This window comes from Homalodisca vitripennis, chromosome X (assembly GCF_021130785.1).
Source record: "Homalodisca vitripennis isolate AUS2020 chromosome X, UT_GWSS_2.1, whole genome shotgun sequence".
In the NCBI taxonomy this organism is placed as follows: Eukaryota; Metazoa; Arthropoda; class Insecta; order Hemiptera; family Cicadellidae; genus Homalodisca; species Homalodisca vitripennis.
The window spans coordinates 71,444,476-71,467,126 of NC_060215.1; the positions used below are offsets into that span (position 1 = coordinate 71,444,476).

A 22,651-nucleotide genomic window follows, 5' to 3' on the forward strand; every position below is an offset into this window, starting at 1 on the left:
CCTTGTCACACACAGCTAGAGTCCGGCTGTGAATTAAGACACTCATCCCACTTGACTTGTCTGAGTTGGTGTTTCAGGTTATTAATTACTGACCATTCTGAGATGCTCTCATGCTCAGAATTGATTTGACTAACATCTGTCATGAGACCTGGCTTAAATGACAAGTGCAAATAAAAATCATTTGCTTACAAAAGGGCTGTTCAGCCTTACACAGATTTAGGGATGTCAGCAGTGTATAGCATATACAGGACTGGTCCCAGGTAGGTGCCCTGAGAAATGCCACACATCTTCGCAGAGGTTTCGATACCTCAGTTAAAATCTGGTAATCTGCGCTTATCTCTTAGGTATGATCTTATTCAAGCAGTTAGATCATCACTAAATCCATAATAATGCATCCTTGAGATCAGCTTATTGTGATTCTTAGAGTCAAAAGCTTTAGAATGGTCTAGCATTTTAAGGGAGTTATATTTTCCACAACCCTTAGCATCAGTCATATTACTAAATAAATTTTTGAAGGCCATACATGTACTATGGTTCTTTGTAATGCCCAACTCTAATTTTAGAAGTAATTTATGTTTATTCATGTGCTCTGTTTTTTGTCGAATTACTGTTTTCTCAAGAATCTTAAACATTACTGCAAATATGGACATGGATCTCACTGGTGCAAGCTAGTTGGGGTGGCTACTTTTGGTATAGGACAAACAATTCTTTTCTTTCATGATTGTGGAAGTACCACAGTAGTTTGTGAATCATTTATCAGATAGATAATAGCCTCAGTGGCAAATGGACTCACACTGTACTTAGTTTCTGTTGATATTTGGTCACTTCCTATAGTTTTAGACTTAATACTATGTATTATTTTATTTACAGTTTCTTCGGTGACTCCAGTATTAACGCTGAAATAACTGTTATTCTCATTTGTTTATTTGTCATAAAATACCTCATGATGGTTTACTTCACTTCCCATTTCTTCAAAGTATCTATTGATATCATCAGTATTAACCTACTACGGCTGAAGCAACATGTGCGTGTTGTTTTGGCCTATTCGCTAATAAGAGTTATCGCAATATTTTTATTAGAGGAGATTGCAATCTTTAATTATGAGTAAACTTTATTCTCTTTTGCGTAAGAGTGAATGTGGCAAATAAAATGCACATTGCAACTATTTGTTTCTTTTAAATTACATCATGAAAAAGTAAAAAATAACAAGTATTTCATAATTTAGTTTAGTGACCTCTAACGTCTGATAGAAAAGCAAATACCATAGTTGAAAAGAAAACTTCTTTGTATTACTGCATATGAAATGCAGATTGCACAAACAATATATTTTGTATAAATATTCTTGTAAACTCTTGCAAATGCGTAATTCATAAGTGCTATTTTTACATTTCAACATACTAATGATAACAAATTATTATCTCTAGAGATACACACTCAATGAAGATGTTCCTCAAATATCCACGCTCTTTTATAAGGACAACCATCCTAGTTGGATTCCTTAAAGAGGCTCTATGTTGGAAACATTTTTTATCAAATGAAGGAGTTAATAATGAAATTGCAATAGTGGCTTCAGGATCAATAAAAAATTAAATAAACTATGGGTGAAATATATAAATATTACTATTAATTTAACGTTTATATCGCTTATTGTTGTTTGGTGCAGTAGGCCATGCAAAGAGCGAGGGAAATCTGCAGAACCCTTGTTTTTTGGCCTAGCCAAGGACTCCATTAATCAATGATCTTAAATTAGGACAACTCATTGACAATCCAATCATTTAAAAACGATAGACCAACAAGAAAAGACCATTCGTATGTTGCAAAAGAAACTTGAAAGAAAAGAAGTCACATATAAAACTCACAAGGACTCTTATACACAAACTGACTCTTCAGCATCTGAAACTTCTAAACAGTCACAAAGCTCACCCCCTATAGTGATTGAATTAACCAAGATAAAAACAAAACTTGACCAGGTGGAGTTAGCAATCAAATCCTTTGCAATCAAATCAAGAACGGAATCTACACTTCCCCCTCAAGTGGCACAGAATAGGTCAAGGCAGCACAGCTTACCTCTTAGGAGAAATGCAAGTACTGGGACAAAAAGTAATGTTTTCAGTGTCTCACTCCAAGCAGCTAAATACAAAATACAGACCATCCTCAGACAAGAATGCACAGTGCTGGCTAGAGAGAGTCAAGGGCAGCTACGGGCATCTCAAACTTGCCAAGATAGGGAATACCAGAGAGAAACCATGACCACAGTTACTTTCAATAGGCAACCTCCTTGTACAGCCCACAAACTAGAAGAAGATGAGATATTGGAAGAATTTTTTACAAAAAACATTGTCAACTGTGAAAAAATTCAGAAACACACAAAAGAACATCCCAAAACATTCACACAGAGGTAGGACAAATCAGTACAGAGACATTAGAAATAGATTCAAGCTCCAATAATCAACAAACCACGAACGAACCCACAAGTCCCTCCACTGCTTTCTTCTCTCATAGTTTTTTTAGAGCAGACTTGGTACAAGAAACAGCGCTACAGAACCAAAAAAAAGTAATAAAAATCCTTCATCAAAATGTTCAGGAAATACAGAACAAAACGGACAGGATAATTCATTTCCTTGAAGCCACACAGCCGGATATACTTATTTTTACTGAACATAGACAGAAGGATGACTTGCACAGGAAAGGGGGGGGGGGTGGCCATTTACGTAGCGGAGGAATGTGAAGGAAGTGCTATGCCAGTAAATATTACACACTACTGCGCAGAATTGACCTGTGAAATGGCTATGGTAAAAATCTCTCAAGGAAAGGAACATCTCTTTGTTGTAGATATCTACAGGCCACCCAATGGAAAACTTGAAGAAGCTCTTGATGTAATTTCCAATGTTTTAGAAGAAACAAGGGCAGAAAACTATTCCTTGATCATGATGGGTGATAAAATGTAGACAGCTTAAAGCCACACAGCCTTTATTAAACTTTATTAAACTTTATTTTAAATGAGAGACTAAACAGACACAATCTATCTAGACTTTTGCTTCCTGCCATAAGAATAACTCCTCAATCCTCGACCTCTATTGACTGTGTATGCACGAACCTCAAACATGACAAATTGAAAACAGCAGTTATTGAAGCGGGTATATCTGACTATACAACCCAGGTAACCACGGCACAGTTTAAAAGATGTACCACTTCCTCCAACAGCATTATGCAGAGACATTTCAAAGAAGAAAACATCAGTGTATTAAGAGCTCTGCTGGAAAATGAAGACTGGAATGGAATGTACAATGCTTCAAATACTGATGTGTACAACAGCTTCTCGGCAATGCTTACAATGGCTTTGGATGCTACTTGTCCGCTGGTAAGAATTAAGCTCAAGAAAACCTCAAAACACAAGACATTTTCACATAAAGAAGCCATTAATCTCAAGACGGAATACCTTAAATCTCTCAGTAAACATTAGCTCACAGGTAATGACCAAGATAAGACAGCAGCAGCTAAAGTTAAGAAAAATTATGACCTCCGACTGAAAATGCTAAGGCAACAAACATCAGCAGAGTATGTAAATAAATCAGAAAACAAATCTAAAGCTGTATGGGAGATAATAAATTCCCAAAGAAGTGATGATAATCAGAAGAAATCGGAACTGAAACTAGAAATCAATGGTAAAGAAACAAGCAACCCAAACATAATTGCAAAACATTTGAATAAATTCTTTATCAACATAGCAGACAATACACTTGACATTAATAGACAGCATGGCAATAATAAAAATACATTTCAAGCACCTCTTGTAAACTGCCATCTCACACACCTCCTGGACACAAATACAAAAGAAATTCAAAGCATAATCAAGAGCTTCAAACCCAAAACATCAGCAGGAGTAGATTGCCAAGCTATTAAATCAATGCAGTAATATACTTACACTACCTCTGGCTTTTATAACCAATATGTCCTTAACATCAGGGATATTCCCATCAGCCTTAAAATTAGCCAAGGTGTATCCTAAGTTAAAAAATGGAAGTCCAACGCAAGCAAGTAACTTCAGGCCTATCTTGCTACTTTCAACTTTTTCAAAAGTGATTGAACGGGTTGTGCTAAAAAGACTGATGGAGTACTGTGAACAACATAAGCTACTAACAGCAAGTTAATATGGCTTCTTAAAAGGGCAATCTACTATTACTACAATCATTGAGCTAACAGAGTTTATAATTGACCATCTAGAGACAGAAAAGCTACTTACAGGCATTATGCTCAATTTCAGTTAGACGTTTGATTGCCTTGGCCACTCTCTCATTTTGAACAAACTTGAGAATCTGGGCATTAGAGGTACTGCCCTTAACTGGTTTAAGAGATACCTGGAACAACTCAGCCAACTGGTCGAAGTTAGACACACGGAAAGAGGACAGATCCATACTGTAAGATCGAAACCACTCCTTATAAATAGAGGTGTACCACAAGGATCTGTCCTTGGCCCTGTATTGTTTATATTATTTGCAAATGACATGCCTCAATATTTGGACAGTCTCTGTCATACGCTCATACTGTCATATGCAGATGATACAACCCTTCTCTCTTCAGAAAACTCTACTGAACAGCTGGCGGTACGCTCATAGCCACTACAACGATTTGGTAGTTAATATGTCTAAGACTAACCAGCTAGCATTTGGTAGAAAGCGAAACCAGGTACCAGCCCTACCAGATGTTGATGTAAAGCCACACACCAAATTTCTGGGAGTGATAATCGATGAAAAAATGTCATGGACACAACATAGTGACAAGCTATGTAAGGAATTAAATACCAGTCTTTATATCTTAAAGCAAATAAAAACAATTAGTAACACCCCAACTGCAGAGACTACTTACTTTGCAATATTTGAAACCCATATTCGATACGGGATAGCCGCCTAGGGAGGAACAACTCAAGAGAACCTACAACGACTACTGCGGCTCAGGAAAAAGCTATAAGGATTCTTAACTGCCTGGGCCCCAGAGACACCTGTAAAGAAGCCTTTAAGAACCTAAAAATCATGACAGTGATTGCCCTCTATATTTGGGAGCTTATACTGTATGTTGATGGGAAGAACCTACCTCGAGCTGCTGACCACCACGACTACTACACCCGACATCCTGCAAACTACCCACTACCAGCCCACCATCTTATACTTTATGAAAGAAAACCGTCATATGCTGGCAAGAAGCTGTACAGCATACTACCACAAGAACTAAAAGCTCTTAAAGGAATGAAGCTGAAGGCATCGCTGAATGACTGGCTGATATTAAGACCTTTCTGCACCCTAGATGAATATGTGCACTGGAAAGACATTCAAGAGTGACATTATTTTTGTATACAATTTGAATTGTATCCACTGTAAACTGACGCTATACATTTCTCTAAGAAATTTTGTAGTAAAGAGTTACTGATTTCTGACTGTTTTGTCATCTTTGACACTTTGCACAAGATGGCAAGGTTCTTTAGGAAGATTTGGTCAATCGTTTTCAAATGTTTATATGATTGCTGAAGCTGTAAACTGCTACAACTTAATTTCATCCTTCCGGAGTACATAATAGGTCTTTGAAGTCAAAATCGTTGGTAAACGGAAAGAATCCGTGATCTAATTTCATCCGTATCTTGGAATAAGAGGAAGAGGTCCAAACAAATGGAAGTCTGATGGAGATGAGGTCAAAGCTGTAGGGGAAGTGGGATTATATCCCACTCCAGTTCTTGAAGTTATTCTTGAGTGTTGTGCTGTGTTTGGTCAACATTCTCAGGAAGCAAAATCACATGATTGGTCAAGATACCACAATGTTTCATTTGAATGGAAGGTCTTGTTTTGTTTATGAGCTTATCACTGTAATACTAGCTGTAACATGGTACATTGATCTTTGAAATAGTCACAAAAGTTACTGATGCTAATTTCATAATTCTGTAAGCATGATTTCACCAGCAGACAGTTTTGTTTTGAATTTCATTTGATTAAGGGAATACATAATTATGCTTTCACGTATACACATGTATAATACTTAATACCTGTATATAATAGATGATAGTATGCGCTATATTTGAATGTTTTTAACATCCTTTTATCCCCCTCCTCCCAAAATTAATTTTTATACCATTTTAGTTTAAAGCTACTATCTTTTGTGCAGAATATAGAGGACAAATCGGTGACATGCCTGGCTGAAAGTTGTCCACAGCTGCATTATGTGTGTCTGTCTGGCTGCTCACACTTGACTGACACGTCACTCATAGTTCTGGCTCAGTACAGTCACCAGCTCAGTACGCTTGAGGTGGCCGGCTGCTCGCAATTCACCGACACAGGCTTCCAAGCTCTTGCTCGTGTAAGCTAAACTAATATATCTTGATCAACTAAACTGACCAAGTCACAATGTCAAAGAGGAGAGCAGTTTGAACGTCTTTACGAAAATAGAACTTTCTAAAGCATGGGTCAACAATTTTTTATCAACTCTTCCTTCTGAAAACCTCAAAATTATGTCAACGAATTATGAATTAATACAAATAAAATTAGTAATATTAATTTCTTTATAACTAATGGAAAAACGTCTGATTCATAGCAATAGATTTTCTAAATATATATAAGCTAATTTAATAACATATATTAAGCACATAATATACAATCAACCAATACCTACTTTATAGGATTATTTAAAATCTTAAGGTAAATGTACTGTTTTGTAATTTGAGATAGTATAATGAAGATTTAAACCTTTTGGAAGTTGACACCGATAGAAGCGGATCTGACATATGTTTGATATGTGATAGCATACGCTATAACTGTTGTGTAGTTCAATACTGAAATAGCAAAGTATGTTCAATTTGAATGTGTGGGCTAAAAACACTTTTTATTATAGTTGTTAATGCATATAACAAACAACAGATAGTCTCATAAGAATGGCCACAAGCTGCCCACCAAAAGAGATATACACTATCACAGACTATTGCAGAGATAGAGGTTCGGCCCTCATTCTCAGTTGCGACTGCAATGCTCACCATACATATTGGGGAAGCACAAACATAAACCAAAGAGGTGAGGAACTTCTACAGTTTATGTTTAGTAATGATTTAGTATTAGAAAATAGAGGGTCAAGTCGAACCTTTATAACTAGAATTAGGAAAGAAGTCCTAGACATAACCCTATCCACAGGACTCAAAAACATAAACATTGTAAGGTGGCATGTCTCAGAGGAGGCCTCACTATCGGACCACTGCCCTATTAGGTTCGACATGGAGGAGATAGGGGAAAAAACGTGACCCACAGGGTTCCTAAATCTACCAAATGGAAGGGATACCGAGTGTCCCTAGTAGAAGAGTTGGAAGAATTAGAACCCTTCTAGAAAAATGAATTTGACTTAGAAAGGTCTGCACAAATAGTAGAACAAGCAACAATAAAGGCCTACGAGAAAAACTGCCCTCCCAGGCAAAACAGGCTGAAGAAAGACGTGCCGTGGTGGACTGGGAGGTTGGAGACATTAAGAAATAAAACTAGGAAACTATTAAAATGGGCAAAAAGGACAGACGATTGGCTCCCTTATCTACACGCCCAAAATGAATATAAAAAAGAACTTAGAATGAATAAAAGAAGAACCTGGAGAAATTTTTGTCAAAACATTAACAGCCTTCCTGAGGTAACCAGGCTTCAAAAAACTCTCCAAACTGAGCGCACTAACCCTATGGGGACCCTAGTAAAGGACAATGGTGACCTAACAGTGAACAGGAAGAAGACCTTAGAACTGCTTCTGGAGACGCACTCCCCGGAACTCGAAATGAGGATACTTATTCTCTAATCGTTGGGGGGGGGGGGGGGGATCCAGCCGGGAGGTTGCTAAAGCCAGACAGCGGTCTAACAGACTATTTACACATGAAAGAATTAAATGGGCTATAAGATCGTTTAAGCCATTTAAATCTCCTGGGACAGATGGAGTTTTCCCAGCCCTTCTTCAAGAGGGGCTGGACATACTTTTAAATACTCTTTGCATTCTGTTTAGAAGTAGTTTCGCCTTAGGATACATACCAAAGAACTGGAGGACAGCACTAGTGGTATTTGTACGAAAAAACGACATGGATTCGACTAAACCCAACTCGTACAGACCCATAAGCCTAACCTCCTTCATGGTGAAAACTATGGAAAAAATAATAAACAGACACATAAGGGACGTAATATTACCAGATCACCCACTAAGTCCCACACAACACGCTTACATAGAAGGTAAATCAACCACCACCGCTCTCCACAGCTTAGTGGGAGAGGTGGAGAACACCTTCGAAAAAAAGGAAGCCCTAGTCAGCGTCTTTATGGACATTGAAGGAGCTTTCGACCGAGTAGCATATCAATCCATGGAGACTGCGATGGAACGTTTTGGAGTTTCCCCAGATGTAGTCAAATGGATAGTAGTCCTCCTAAAAAGCAGACAAGTAAAAGCAAAGTACGGAGACGAATCTGCCGCAATCACGGCCCAGAAAGGCTGCCCCCAGGGGGGGAGTTATGTCTCCTCTCCTGTGGGCGATGGTGGTGGATGATCTTCTTAGCAAAGCAGAGAAGAGGGGAACAAGGCTACTATATTATGCAGACGACCTAGTGCTTATGGTCAAAGGAAAAAACAAAGGTATGCTGGAACGCCTAATACAAAAAGAACTAAACCTCATAAGCAACTGGTGTCATGGGGAAGGTCTATGGATCAACCCATCTAAAACAAATATGATAACCTTTAACAGGAAGAGAAAGTTCCAGCTTACTCAACCTGTCCTGGAAAGGATTGGCATAAACCAAACAAAAGAAGTGAAATACGTGGGATTAATCCTGGATGAGAAGCTCACTTGGAACTCCCATATTGAAAACAGAATATCCAAAGTGACAATCGCTCTTGGAACCTGTGAGAGACTTTTTGGATTTAAATGGGGACTGAAAACCAGAATGATATATTGGATTTACGAAACCATAATAAAACGAAACCAATGGTCACATATGCTGCCTTAGTGTGGTGGCCGAAAGTAGAACAAACAACAGCTCTTAAAATGCTACAGAGTCTTTAAAGGCTAGCTTGCTTATCCTTTCCAGCGTTATAGACGCGGATCCGCGTTTTTGCATTCTTTATTTTCTTACTGCTATGTTAGTTGAATATTTTGCCGCTAGATGGTTCTAGTAGTCATGCGACATACAGACGGGTTGCCCTGCCTCGAATTCTATTACAATGGGAGTGGCAGTGGCTTCTAATTAGCCAAACACTGTTTAGCGGGCGTGACCCCGCGCCATTCACAAAGTCATTGATGGGAGCTCCCATCAAGGCATCTAGCCAGTTAGTGAGAAGCGTCCGGTACACGCACATGTATTTCGGTTATCGCTAATTTTACTGTTGTGTCCTATTCTTTTTAAAGTAAATTATTAATATTATATACAGCAGTGTCCAGTGTTTATTAGGTGTTTTTTACCATTATTCGTGTGCAATTGTGAATCCAGACGATTCGGAATTTGAAGATTTGGTAATTCTGAGCAATTACTTGGTCAACCCCAAACTCTTTCATGTTTTATTACGGTCATAAGGATGTTCTCAGAAAGCAAGAAACATATAATTCAAGCCCCGCAAGGCCGTCCTGCAGGTTGCAGAGCGATAAGAAGGTTCAAAGTTCATTCGATAACAGTGGCTTGCGGGAGACGCGCGGAATGCCAGTTGTGACTGCCTGCCACCAAATAAACATTCTTTGTCTACTTTTGTATTTTTCTAATTTTATTAGTTTGTAATATAGTGTATGTTTATCTGTAAAACTGTGTTTCATTCCCCTACTTACTGAATAAATGATAAAGAAATTAGTGACAACTATACTGCTATTCTACGATATTCTCAAAAGTTAAAAATTAGCCTAGCAAATCCAAAAAGGGCTAAACAAATTTTATTTACCGTTAAATAACTCTATTTTGACATACAGAAACAAAAATAAATTTAACTTTACACATTGGAAATTTAAAACTTAATCAAAGATCAGGTCCAATTTTTCATGACGCTTAAAGGGTTAAGCATCACGGGAGCGATGAGCTCCTGCCCAACACTAGCAATTGAAGCGGTCCTGGGATACACTCCTCTGGGGCAGGAGGTGGTGAGAACAGCCGCTATAAGTGCAATGAAGCTTCTAGGAACAAAGGTAATAAATGCTACCTCCTTAGAAGGCCACATGAAAATATTGCAAAAATTTCCTGAGGCTGAAATGCTAACCAAAGTGTCAGACGCAATGGTTAAGAAATACTCCTTTGACAAACCATATATGGTCTCTATCGGAAGTAGGGAGAAATGGATTAAAAAGGAGGCCTACCCTACAAAAGGAGTCCCAAGGACATTAGAGAACATGAGCCCTTAAATCTGATTGGTTTTTGCAAAAGCCTCGGACTTTGAAGGCACAAAATTAAAGTAAGGGAGGCGCAAAGGTCCTTTTAGGACTAAGCGCGGGGACAAACTGTCCTTTTCCCTCGGAAAAAAAAAGAATGGCCACCAGTTCTCGTGTTGCCTGTGATGTGGAAGACGCATATAAATATGTCACGTTTATCAGTTGCTTAATCGCCTCGTATGTTTGTGAGTCGTTTGTCTGCCACCAAGCAAATGATACGTTATTCTAATTGTTTTTATAGTTTCAATTCATTAATTATAATACCAAGGTACAAGAATTTTAAATTCTTAATATCTAATTCTCTAGGAGTATCTTCGATTCTCTCGATTCTCGCGCACAGGTTACGACCCATGCGAGGATCTCATTTCTATACATAGTTACTATGGATGTTCAATGTATTGCTTATGGCTGGAAATAAATGTATTTCTTTCTTTCTTTCTTTCTTCTATGACTAAATTTGTATTGAATTTCACATATTTTAAAAAGCATTCTTTTAGAATAATGATTATTTATTTTCATATTGCATAAGCTTACAAAATATTTACATCAGAACATTTTTATGTTTTTCATATTAATACCCCCCAAGGAATCAAAAATAAAACTGACAGTATGAAAATCTTTTGAAATATTTCTGGAATATGGTGGCATTTGGCTATGTTTTTGAAGTTGGTGAGTAAGGGTTAAGCATCTCGTAATTATTTAAGTAATCTAAAAGTTAGTATATTAGCATAAAAGCAAAACAAAAATGATCAAGCATATTTTGTTATTTTAAAAACTCATTACAGTAGGATGGAATATTTACCAGGTTCAACTGTAAGGTAATTAAAATGTAATCGGGTGATAATAGTATGTCTGATGATTAGTTCTTAGTGTTTTGAACTAATAAAATACAACATTTAAAAAAGTATTATTTGCTGGTTTAATTGCTACTACACTCTGACAGTCAACTAAGGAACTATCACAAAAGCACATGGTGATGTTTTACGTGGACATTAAAAATAGAATGTTATTGTTTTTTAGTTTTTTCCAGTTGCTACTGTATGTTTGTTTCATTTTATATTTTGATTGTAGTTCCCTCGGTATGGCAGGAATTAGTTGTAATAATGATAAAGACATTTTATCAGTTTTAGATTTGTCCGCATACATCGTTTTGAATTAGGCATTCAGCAGTGTAACTTGAGAATGATGGCAATGCGAATTCAATTTATCAACCATGACCTGACGTAATGAATCTGACGGCAATTTCATAAATGAAGATATCTTTAAAGTTGACCATGTTGGGCAAGAAACAAGCTAAATTTGCACTGGCTGTGGAGCAGCTCTGTGCATGGCAAATAAGCTTGGTAGTAGCCTTTAACAACACCTTTGAAAACTCAGCATTTAAAGGGTTAATTGTTTTATTTCTGCTGCTTAAATGTAAGAAACCATGTGGTCCTAACCTTGTCTGTGTAAATAAAGAAGTTTTCTTTTCATTTTTATCCATAATATTGGTACCATTTAGCAATAAAGTTTAGTATAATTAGTAGTATTTTACAATATTTGTACTAAACAACTGCAAAACCTCTACTTTACAATAGCCATAACAGCAGTTTTATATGAAAGGGTTTATCTTGTTGAAACAAAACATTTAAAAATGCATTGTTACAATATTGTAGGATGTGGTATATCTTTATGAAATATTGACAAGTAGAGGTTTGTGTCCTGTTTCTCATTCCTGATTTATTACTTGTGATTTGATTAGCTATATTTGTAAGCACTGGTACAAATGAGAATGATGTCTCCTTACAGAACTGTAGGCTGCTGGAGAAGATGGACCTGGAGGAATGTGTACTGATTACAGACACCACACTCATACACCTGGCCATGGGATGTCCTCGTTTGGAGAAGCTGGTATGTTTATTTATTCTTTTGGAGAGCTGACAATATATTATGTAACAGTATGTTTAATTTAGTTATTATCTATGCCATGTAAATTGTACTAATATGTGGACTTTCAAGGTAAGTTCATTTATAAATTTAGGGTACCCATTCTTTTTAACTTTGAAGTCCATGTATTCCTGTGTTTTCTGACTGAACAGTATTCTTAGTAGCTGATCCATTATACAGAATGTTAAGTACAGCGTGTGCCAATATCTGAAAGATCTGAGATTCGATTCTTGAGTTTTCATGTATGTGTGGTTTTTTGTGTTCGATATGTAATGTTATACGTTATTTTAATAATCCTTGTAAGCTAAACAACGTGAATATGGAACTTAACTATCCTTTTTCATTATAAAAAGGGGATGAAAAACTGTCAAATGTAAGACTGTACATATTACACCATACTTCTTTTCTCAAAATATTCTCATGTATCCAAGCCCAAATTTATAAAAATTCAAAATTTCACATCTCAAGATTTTAATTTTTAAGAATAAAAATATATTTATCTTTAAGTTTTAACAAAATATACTGAAATGATTTTTACATGTTTGTAAGGATTATTGTATATAGTTCTAACCTGCCAGGGCTGACTTAAAAAAATTACACAAAAAATACAGGAGACATTCAAGTATATAAGATGCTTGGCATCTAATTTTTTCATCTTTATAAACCAAACAAGTTTTTCATTAAAAATTTGTTCATGCTTTGATAGTGTTTACGTAAAAATGTATTTTTAACATCACATCAACACGTTTTTAATTTCATAGAAGAATGTTATGACAGTTGAATGAATGCGAGTGTGTGTCTTGCGATATTATTGTAAATTTGTATATAGTTACATTCAATTCAATTCAATTCTCAATTCTTTATTCAGTTTGTACATACATACAAGAATAGTGTCATATATGTAGAATAGTACATAAATTATGTATTTAACCTAAACTACAATTTAGTTAGCCTATTTTAAATCAAATAAATAAAAAATGACATTTCTGAGTTAAGATTATACTAAGTCCTATTATTTTACCAAAAAGCATCTCAAATATAAATATTTTATTGGGATTTAGGAAAAAAAACTCTTCCAATGAGTAGCAGGGGCGTTGCAGCAAATATTTCTTTAAAAAACACCGGAAGCCCTTTTCATAGATTTTGCTCTTTATATTTGTCGGCAGGTGATTTAAAAATTTAATGCCCATATAAGTGGCTTTCTTTTTGTAGAAACTAAGTTTGTGTTGGGGTAAATCTAGGTTGTTTCGGTGTCTAGTGTGATAAGAATGAATATTACTACGCGTATCTAGTTTGTCAAGATTACTTCCTACACACATAATGCACTCTAAAATGTATTGATCATATATTGTTGGGATTTCTAAAGTGGAAAATTTTTCTTTTACCGAGATTCTCTCTTCTAAATTTAGAATTGTTCTTAGTGCTTTTTTTTGAAGTATCAAAATTGTGTCTAGATTTTTTTTAGATGTTCCACCATAAATGGCCAACCCGTAAGCTAAATGAGAATGCACGTGTGCATAGTAGATTGACTTTAATGTCTCAGTGCTACACAGTAAAGACATGCGCCTCAAGATGTAGAGCCCTGATGAAATTTTGCTCGCTAAATATTTTATGTGACCATCCCAGCTAAGATTATTGTCCACATTAAGTCCTAAGAATTTGATACTATTAATTTTTTTCAATTTTAGTTTGTTTAACTGAAATTGGTATTTCTAAAATATCTTTACTTTGTACAGTGGAAAATATCATTTGATTAGTCTTGCAGCCATTTAAAAATAGACTATTTCTTTGAAAATAAGTTTGAATGGTTTTTAATTGTTCTTTACAGGCTATTTCCAGATTTTCATAAGTTTTAGCAGTCACAATTAAGTTAGAATCATCAGCATATAAGATCAAATTACTTTTTGTACCATTAATGTTGTTTAAGATTGAGGGCATTCCTTGGATGTAGCATAAAAACAGCAATGGTCCCAAAATAGAACCCTGAGGTACTCCATGCTTGATTTTTAGTGTGCTAGATTTATGTTTTACTACTAGAGTATTTTGTTTTGACGTAATCTCAACATACTGGGATCTGTCCGAGAGGTATGATCTAAACCAGTTTAGAGAAAGGTTTGATAAACCCATGACTTTAAGTTTGTCAAGAAGGACTTGGTGAGAAATACTGTCAAATGCTTTTGACAGGTCCATGAAAACCCCTATGGACTTGTCCCCCCCTTGTCTATAGAATCTATTATAGTTTCCGTAAATTCTAGCAGAGCTGAAGTAATGGATTTACCTTTACGGAATCCATGCTGCTGCCTATCAAATAAATCATTGTTTTTTAGATGATCTACTAATCGACTGTACATAACTCGCTCATAAATTTTTGACAAAGAAGGTAAAACCGATACCGGACGATAATTATTCATTTTAAATTTTTCTCCCTTCTTAAAAATTGGTATTACTCTAGACACTTTTAAAACTTCAGGGAAATTTCCAGTTATAAGCGACGAGTTAATTAAATGAACTAAAGGCTTCAACAAGGACTTACCAACATACTTAATTATTGATGATTGTTTTGATTTTAAGATTCATTTAATATGTAATATAAATAAATAGACTAAGTTTTAGTTATAAATGTATACATATATATGTTAGTTTAATTTTTATGAGGTTAAGTGATAGAGAGGACTTTATAGTCCTAACTTCGTCTCTAATAAAGTCATTTTTCATTTTTTTTTTAGCTGTAGTAAATTAAGCCTAAATGTTTCAAAGTTAACACAAAGGTTATTTGTAATAAATATTATGTGTTTATATGGTTAATTGTATCATTCCAATAAAAAATTATGACTTTACCACTATTAATAAATAAATAATTACCTTAATTTGTTTTTATATCTATTTTTACAATAGTAATTATCTGTCATTACAATCAGCTGTTCATAATACTGTAACACTGGACATTATTTTAAAGACTGATAACTATTTGAATACAATTTCTAGAATGATTATCAAAGAATGTTAAATGTTACTGTTTTTGATTTCAAATGTTAATAAACGGTATCAGGATGAATAAATTTAAGAAAGTAGGAATTCAATTTGAATGCTGACTTTAATTTATTGTCATAACATTGGCAGTTTTTATTCAGTTTTAAGGAACATAGTCCCTTTTACCATTTTCAAGTAGAATGGGTTGGAAATATTTTTGAAAGCTTAAAAAATTAATGAAATTTTTTATGTGAGTGAAGATTCTTTGATTTAATAAAGCATAATATATTTGGATTCAAGAAGAGAATACATTTAGTGTAATAACCACGTTGACTGCGGTAGACGCCTTATGGTTGGTCTCACTACACCAGCAGTGAAGGTGTTAAGTGTGTTTTATAATTTTTAATGAAACATTCACTATGCTAACTTCATATGTAATGTAATTTAAAAACTTATAAATATTTTAAATATAACAAACATAAATATGTACTATCCCATCTTAATATAAAGGTGATAACTCCCACCTGATTTTTAATTTTTTCAACTTAAAAGAGTTTTATTTTCCGGAATGTGGCATTAGGTTTTAGAGACCATTCCAATACCAATATATCGGAGATATGAGAAAATTATTAAGTTTTTCCTTGTCATTCCTTGGGATGTATTATTTAAAACAGCAAATTTGCCAGAATACGCTTTTTAGGCTACAAAATATTTTAATTCTGTTGGGGTTTTAATACTAAGGCTCTTCTATATGATTTAAGTTTACTGTTCTGGGATATTTGCATTTGTTGTGAAATTGTTTGCAAAGTAAACATTTATCAATGATTCACCATTGTAGCTCTAGACTATAGGGATACAAATTGTGCTTCAGCAATGTGGTTCAGTTAAAAGCAAATAAATTTATAACATTATAAAGAAATAACAAATTATATGTGTACATACATTTATTATTATAGAGGTTTACCAGCATCTTTGGTATACAGTATGCTGGTAAAGATAAATAAAAAAACTTATTATTAATTATATGTTTCTTAGCTGTTTTTCTCAACTGTTTGAACTTAAAATCCCCAACCATAAACCAATAACTTAACAGATCCCTGAAATACGGAAAATGTGTTGGTCGAGTTCAGAGTCATCATGTAATAAGTAATTCTAAACAGCTCTTATGTTTAATTCCTTTAAAATATCTTAAAAGTTCATATTAAATATGACCTGTGAGTTTAAAAGTTTGGAAATAATACGAATACATGTGAATTTTGTTATTTTTAGTCATTGTCTCATTGCGAACTGATTACGGACGAAGGCATCCGTCACCTGGGTACCTCGCCCTGTGCTGCAGAACACCTGACAGTCCTGGAACTGGATAACTGTCCTCTAATCACTGATGCTTCCCTCGAGCATCTCATCTCCTGCCACAACTTGCAGCGTATTGAGCTCTATGATTGTCAGCTCATAACACGAGTTGGCATCAGAAGGCTTAGAGTGAGTTTCAGCTTATATTTATTATATATATAATTGCCATTAATATTGGCCAAAATAAAAGGCTTGGCTTGCCTGATGGTCCATAAGAAATTTGAATAAAATTGATTTCCTGGCACTTCTCTGTTCTATACAGTAGTAGTGGTCGGATCGATAATATTTTAATCTAATCCAATTCTGAATCTTAAAATAAAATTCCTAAATCTCAAGTTTAAAATTTTAATAATTTTCTTTTGCTAAGTTTGATTTAATTAAATCATATCAATTTCTGCCTTTCTTAAACCTTTGAAGGTTTAAACCAATATTGCAAAAAGTAATCTATATCCAAGAACACAACTATTTTAAAGGGATTTGCAGAGGTTCAGTGAGATAGCTATATTTTAAAAAACTAAGTCATGTCCTTTACCTTCTAAAGAGAAAATGTACAACTACACAAATTTCGTAGGAAACCAAAATTAGTGATCGTCTATTGTTTGCCACTGAGCTGCTGACATCCGCGCATAAATGCAGTAAATGTGCGGCATTGCAGGATTATAAATATAGAAAATAAAAAGAGCAAGCAAAATATTACTATCAAAACTACGAGTATTTGTTAACTTAGTTACCTATCTATGCTTTTTCCTGCATAAACTCCAACAAAAACAAGTTTAACGATCGAAAATGTAAATACTGTGTTTAGCTGTCGTCAACGAATAGACATGATGGTTTGCGGCGATGCATGAACATAATTAAAGAAAATATGAATTGTAATCAATTATAATAATTTGTTAGTTAAGTTGTATATTTACAGTTTTTCATAAACAATGTATGTCAATAAACACGAATACATGCTGCAGTGTTGTAATGAAGCAAATCAATTAAATTAAATTAAATCAAACTCTTTATTGAACAATATACAGTGTGAGTTAAAAGTATGGATATACTCTGTTTAGTTTTTGATGGATAAAGATGGAGGGATGGAACTCGGGACACCTTTCTAGGAAATAGAAGTGCACATTTAGTCACTGTTACAACTTTGCCCATTTCCTCAAAACTGGATTTTAGGGGGGGGGGGGAGGGGGCTCAATATTTGTAAATGTAAATACCTATTTAAAAGGTCTTGATAAAACTGGAAAAGTAGAGCTTTCTATATCAACCCAGTACAAAATGGCAGCTCATTGAAATTAATTACAAATTAATTGAGGCAAAACATAAACATCCACATTCAGAAAGTAAATAACTTCAATAGACAACCACTTTCTTATAAACTCAAACCTGTTTTACAGTTATTACCTGCTGTAGTGCAGGCCTCCCTTATCTTATCTGTTTTGAGGAAATCCCATATCATGTTCAGTTTCTGGTTGGAATTAATAAAGTTAAGATGTGTTTTTGTGATACTTTACATTGAAATGGATTGTTTAAGTGAACAAGAGCGTATTATGACCCTGATGATGCAAGGCTATCGAAACCGGGTGAGATCTTATGATGAGCTAAGGAATTTATTTAATGACACATCCCAATCGAAATTCTGTATCTAAATCAGGAGTTCAAGAAACAATCCAAAATGTTTTCAGGAAACAGGCAGTGTTAAAAGACTGGTTCAAACCTGAATGACCAAACCGGCTACAAAATAAGCATAGTCACTTGACGTTTTACATTCTGTTGTAGAAGATCCTCATGACTACAAGAAACGTTTCTCAAATATTAGTTATATCTCAAACATCAGTTTGTAAAGTTTTACATGACAGTGGTTATAAAGCGTACAAAATTCGTTTAGTTCATGAGCTAAGTGAGGACAATTTAGATTGTCGAGTAGAATTTTGGGAAATAATGATGCAAAACATTGATTAAAATAAAATTAGATTAAGCAACATTGCTTTCTCAGACGAAGCAACTTTCACATTAAACGGTAACTTTAACAGACACAATGTTTGTTGTTGGGCTGATGTTAACCCTCATTGGATGAGAGAGCAACATACCTAGCTCCCCGAAAAGTTAAATGTTTGGCTTGGCATTGTGAAGAATCAGTTTGTTGGGCCCTTTTTTATTGATGGAAACCGTAATGCCGAGGTATACCAGGACATGTTACAAAATCAGGTTTATCCAGCTATCCAAGTAGCAACCAACAACTGTAATGAAGTTTGGTTCCAGCAGGATGGAGCAACTCCACACTATGGCCAGCAAGTTGTTTAAATATGAGTATTTAATAATATTTTTTCCAATTCCCTGGATAGGCAGAAGAGGTAATATCGAGTGGCCACCAAGATCGCCAGATCTATCTCCACTTGACTACTTTGTGTGGGGTCATATTAAAGACAATGTCTATAAAACAAAACCCCAGTGCATTAATGATCTTAGGGACAGAATAGTAGCAGAGATTTAAAAAATCCCGTGTGAATCCACACAGCGTGCCATTTAAAGTTTCTACAACAGGTACTGGCACAGCAGTTTGAAGGTCTGATGTAAAAAACACAGGTTAGTAAATTTTAGCTGTTTTATTGCTTAATGTAATTGTAATTACTAGTGCTACTGTAACTTTATATTACAGGTCCCCCAAAAAGTCCACTTTGGGGAAATGGTTTGCTTTTGTTTTCACTGTTCTTCTTTTATCTAGACCTTTCAAATGAGGTGTCAATAAATGGGTCTTTACATTGAAACATTTTGAGCCGCCCCCAAAATCCCATTTTGGGAAATGGACAAAGTTGTAACAGTGACTAAAAAGTTGACTTCTATTTCCTAGAAAGGTGTTCTGAGTTCAATCTTTCTATCTTTATCCATCAAAAACTAAACAGAATGTATCCATACTTTTAACTCAGACTGTATAAACAAGGTGTACAGAAAAGGATGGCACAAACTGTATGTTATACCTATTTTAGATATGATAAAAAAAAAAACTAAATCCTACAAAAGGATAAGGATATTATGATCACAACACAACAATGTAATGTTATAATGAGGCAATTAAAGCAGCTAAAATTAAAACAGCAGATATTTGTGGCTGAAATTTTTGTATTTTATGTTATAGAACCTCCTCTACTGATTGGTATAGAAGTAAGAGCCCTTTCCATTCAGTAAATTGGTATTGTTATGAAAAATCTTCTATCCATTGTAAACATTGACACTGAGTGTCATGATGACATATCTAGGGGTTGATTTAGGCATCTAAAATATTTAAAATCATATAAGGTGGTTATGGTATTTCATAATTTTCCATTAAAGCGTACTGCCATTATTATGAAGTACAATCATCTGTTGAATAAAATATTATAGTTTTATTAGTTTTGAAATGTTAATAAACTTTTTATTCTAATAAATAAACTGTATTATATTTGTGACAAATTTGTAATATTTACGTATCAGATAAATATGACTTGTCTGCTTTTATCATACTTACTTACTTGATACTTGATACTTGATGTCTTCGTCTTTGACTGATAAAACCAGATAGACTGTGTCAATTTTGTTTAAAAACTGTTTGCAATTTGTTCAGAACAATTTTGTCAAGTATTTAAAACTATATACACTATTTACAAAGGTTTATGGTGGCAGGACTAGAACAGTGGGTCATCTTCAAGTTCCTTGAGTGCATAGATAGGCCTACTTGTAAGTCTGGACCATATGGCTTCCTTGAACTTAATAGTGTTCATATTTCTGATGCTTTCCGGTAGGCTGTTGTATAGTTTGACCGCTGCTATTGGAAAACTGTTCAACGATTTTGAAAGTCTACATTTTAGGGTGTTTAGGTCTTTTGCATGGCGGGTGTTGTAGCCATGGACATCTTGTCTTCTCCCAAACAGAGATTCATTCTCCTTTACGTATATAAGCGAGTTCATTACATATTGGCCTTGAACCGTTAATACCCTGAGGCGTTTGAAAATAGGCCTACAATGCTCCAGATGGTCTGAAGATGTAATGATGCGTAGCGCCTTCTTTTGGAGAACAAGTATTCTGCTGCATGCTGATGCATGGCCCCAGAGCAGAATACCATAGGCTAGGTGGCTGTGAAAAAGTGCGTGGTACACCGTTACCAGGCACCGCTCTGGTACCACGTTTCTCAGTTTTCTCAGCAAGAAGATAACCCTGGAGAGTTTTGTGCAGACTTTGTCTATGTGGCAATTCCAATTTAACTTCGGGTCCAGCCAGAAACCGAGTAATTTAACGGCCTCATCACAGTCCTCTATGACATCTCCATTTTTTAGAGTACAGAATATCAGTTGTGTTTTTTCTTCGTTTAATTTTAGTTTGTTTGTGGTGAACCACCTCTTGGCATCTGCTAACAAGTCCTCGGCTTCCTGAAGCACGGAGTGTATCAGCTTTCCTCTGGACAGGAGCGTAGTGTCATCTGCAAACAGCACTGCCCTGCCTCCCAGTCTTAAATCATTCACAAGAATTAAGAAGAGCAAAGGTCCCAGGATGGAACCTTGTGGCACTCCATGCATGACTTCTCTACTTCCTGAAGTAGCCCCACCAAGCGATACCCTCTGTTGTCTATTTTCGAGATAGCTGGAAATAGTTTTGTGAACTGTTCCTTCGATCCCATAGGAATTTAGCTTGCTAAGTAGTATCTTATGCGGCACACAATCGAATGCTCGGCTCAGATCACAGAGCGCAAGAGCCATTGATTCGCCAGCCTCGAAAGCTTCCATTATCTTTGATGCTATGGATAATAAGGCAGTGGTTGTAGAACGTCCACTTCTGAAGCCATGTTGGGTGTTGCTGAGCAGATTGTTGGACTCAAAAAAATCAACCAACTGTTTTTTCATTATTGACTCCATGACCTTAGACACCACTGGCAGAACTGAAACTGGCCTGTAATTCGCCAGTTCCTCAGGATTTCCTTTCTTGTAGATGGGGACTGTGCGTGCAATCTTCAAAGCATCTGGAAAGATACCTCGACTAAGACACTTGTTTATTACTACTGATAGAGGGTTTGCTACTTCATGGATCACCGCTTTCAAAACAAAGCAAGGAACACCATAGATATCCGGGCTTCTAGAGTTCTTTAGCCTATTTACTATTTTTATAATATCTAGTGGTCGCACCTCTAACCAATGGTCTAATATAGGCTTGCATAGACAAACAAGATTCACTGCACAATATGTTATACAGTGTAGCTGAACTGAAAATAATTTTAATAGATTTATATAATATAAGAATATCAGTATGAACAAAATTTAAATTTGGAATGATAAAATAAGAAGTAATATTGGACTGAGTTCATCATGGAGTAGAAGGGCAGTTTTAGAATGTTAGACTGTGTTTGCTTTTAGAGTACAAAAATGTAAACAAAATTGTTGTCTACTTATTCAAGAATATATATTTATCTGTTATGTGTGCTTATAGAGGATGAATAAAATGTGATATTATCCCTTAACCCATTGAGGTAGACACATGCACTGATTACGTGGTGCTCAGCCGGGACTGAACTCCCGAGGCATGTGCTGGTTACATGGTCGGCATTTGAAATTACACTGTTCATGATATTTCTGCTAGATATCGTGGGTATGTCTTACAAGTTTTTAGATGTCACAATCAAATAAATAATTTCATTTTCATACTGTACCTTACCTGATTTTTAAAATATTTTGTGTCTGTTTTGTTACTGATTGCTCATCTTGTACACTATGTTCTCTGACTGTTTGTTTACATTATGTGTAATGCTTGAGCGTCAAAACTTTTGTCATTCTGAAGTTGATAAATTGTTGTACAGTTATTATGAGTATAATTCAAGTGACAGTCATGTTGATGAAAGCTTTGAAGATTGCATTATACCCCGATCTAGAAACCATTTCACTAATTTAGTTGTAGACGATTTGGACCCTGAGGATGGAGGTTATCTAATATTTCCCGGCCAGGACAACTCAGATGATATTATCCTTCCTTCAGATCATGAGGATGAGC

General features: G+C 35.3%; 1 protein-coding gene across 2 annotated transcripts in view; it reads left to right on the plus strand.

Moving 5' to 3' along the window:
• The window catches only part of LOC124369178 (F-box/LRR-repeat protein 20), a 55,116-nt gene that overhangs the window by 26,241 nt on the left and 6,224 nt on the right, over positions 1 to 22,651 (plus strand). For both annotated transcript variants that reach the window (XM_046826986.1, XM_046826988.1), the window contains exons 7-9: positions 6,151 to 6,342; positions 12,185 to 12,286; positions 16,562 to 16,774. In XM_046826986.1, coding sequence (XP_046682942.1) covers positions 6,151 to 6,342; positions 12,185 to 12,286; positions 16,562 to 16,774 — 507 coding nt within the window. The remainder of the gene's footprint in view (positions 1 to 6,150; positions 6,343 to 12,184; positions 12,287 to 16,561; positions 16,775 to 22,651) is intronic.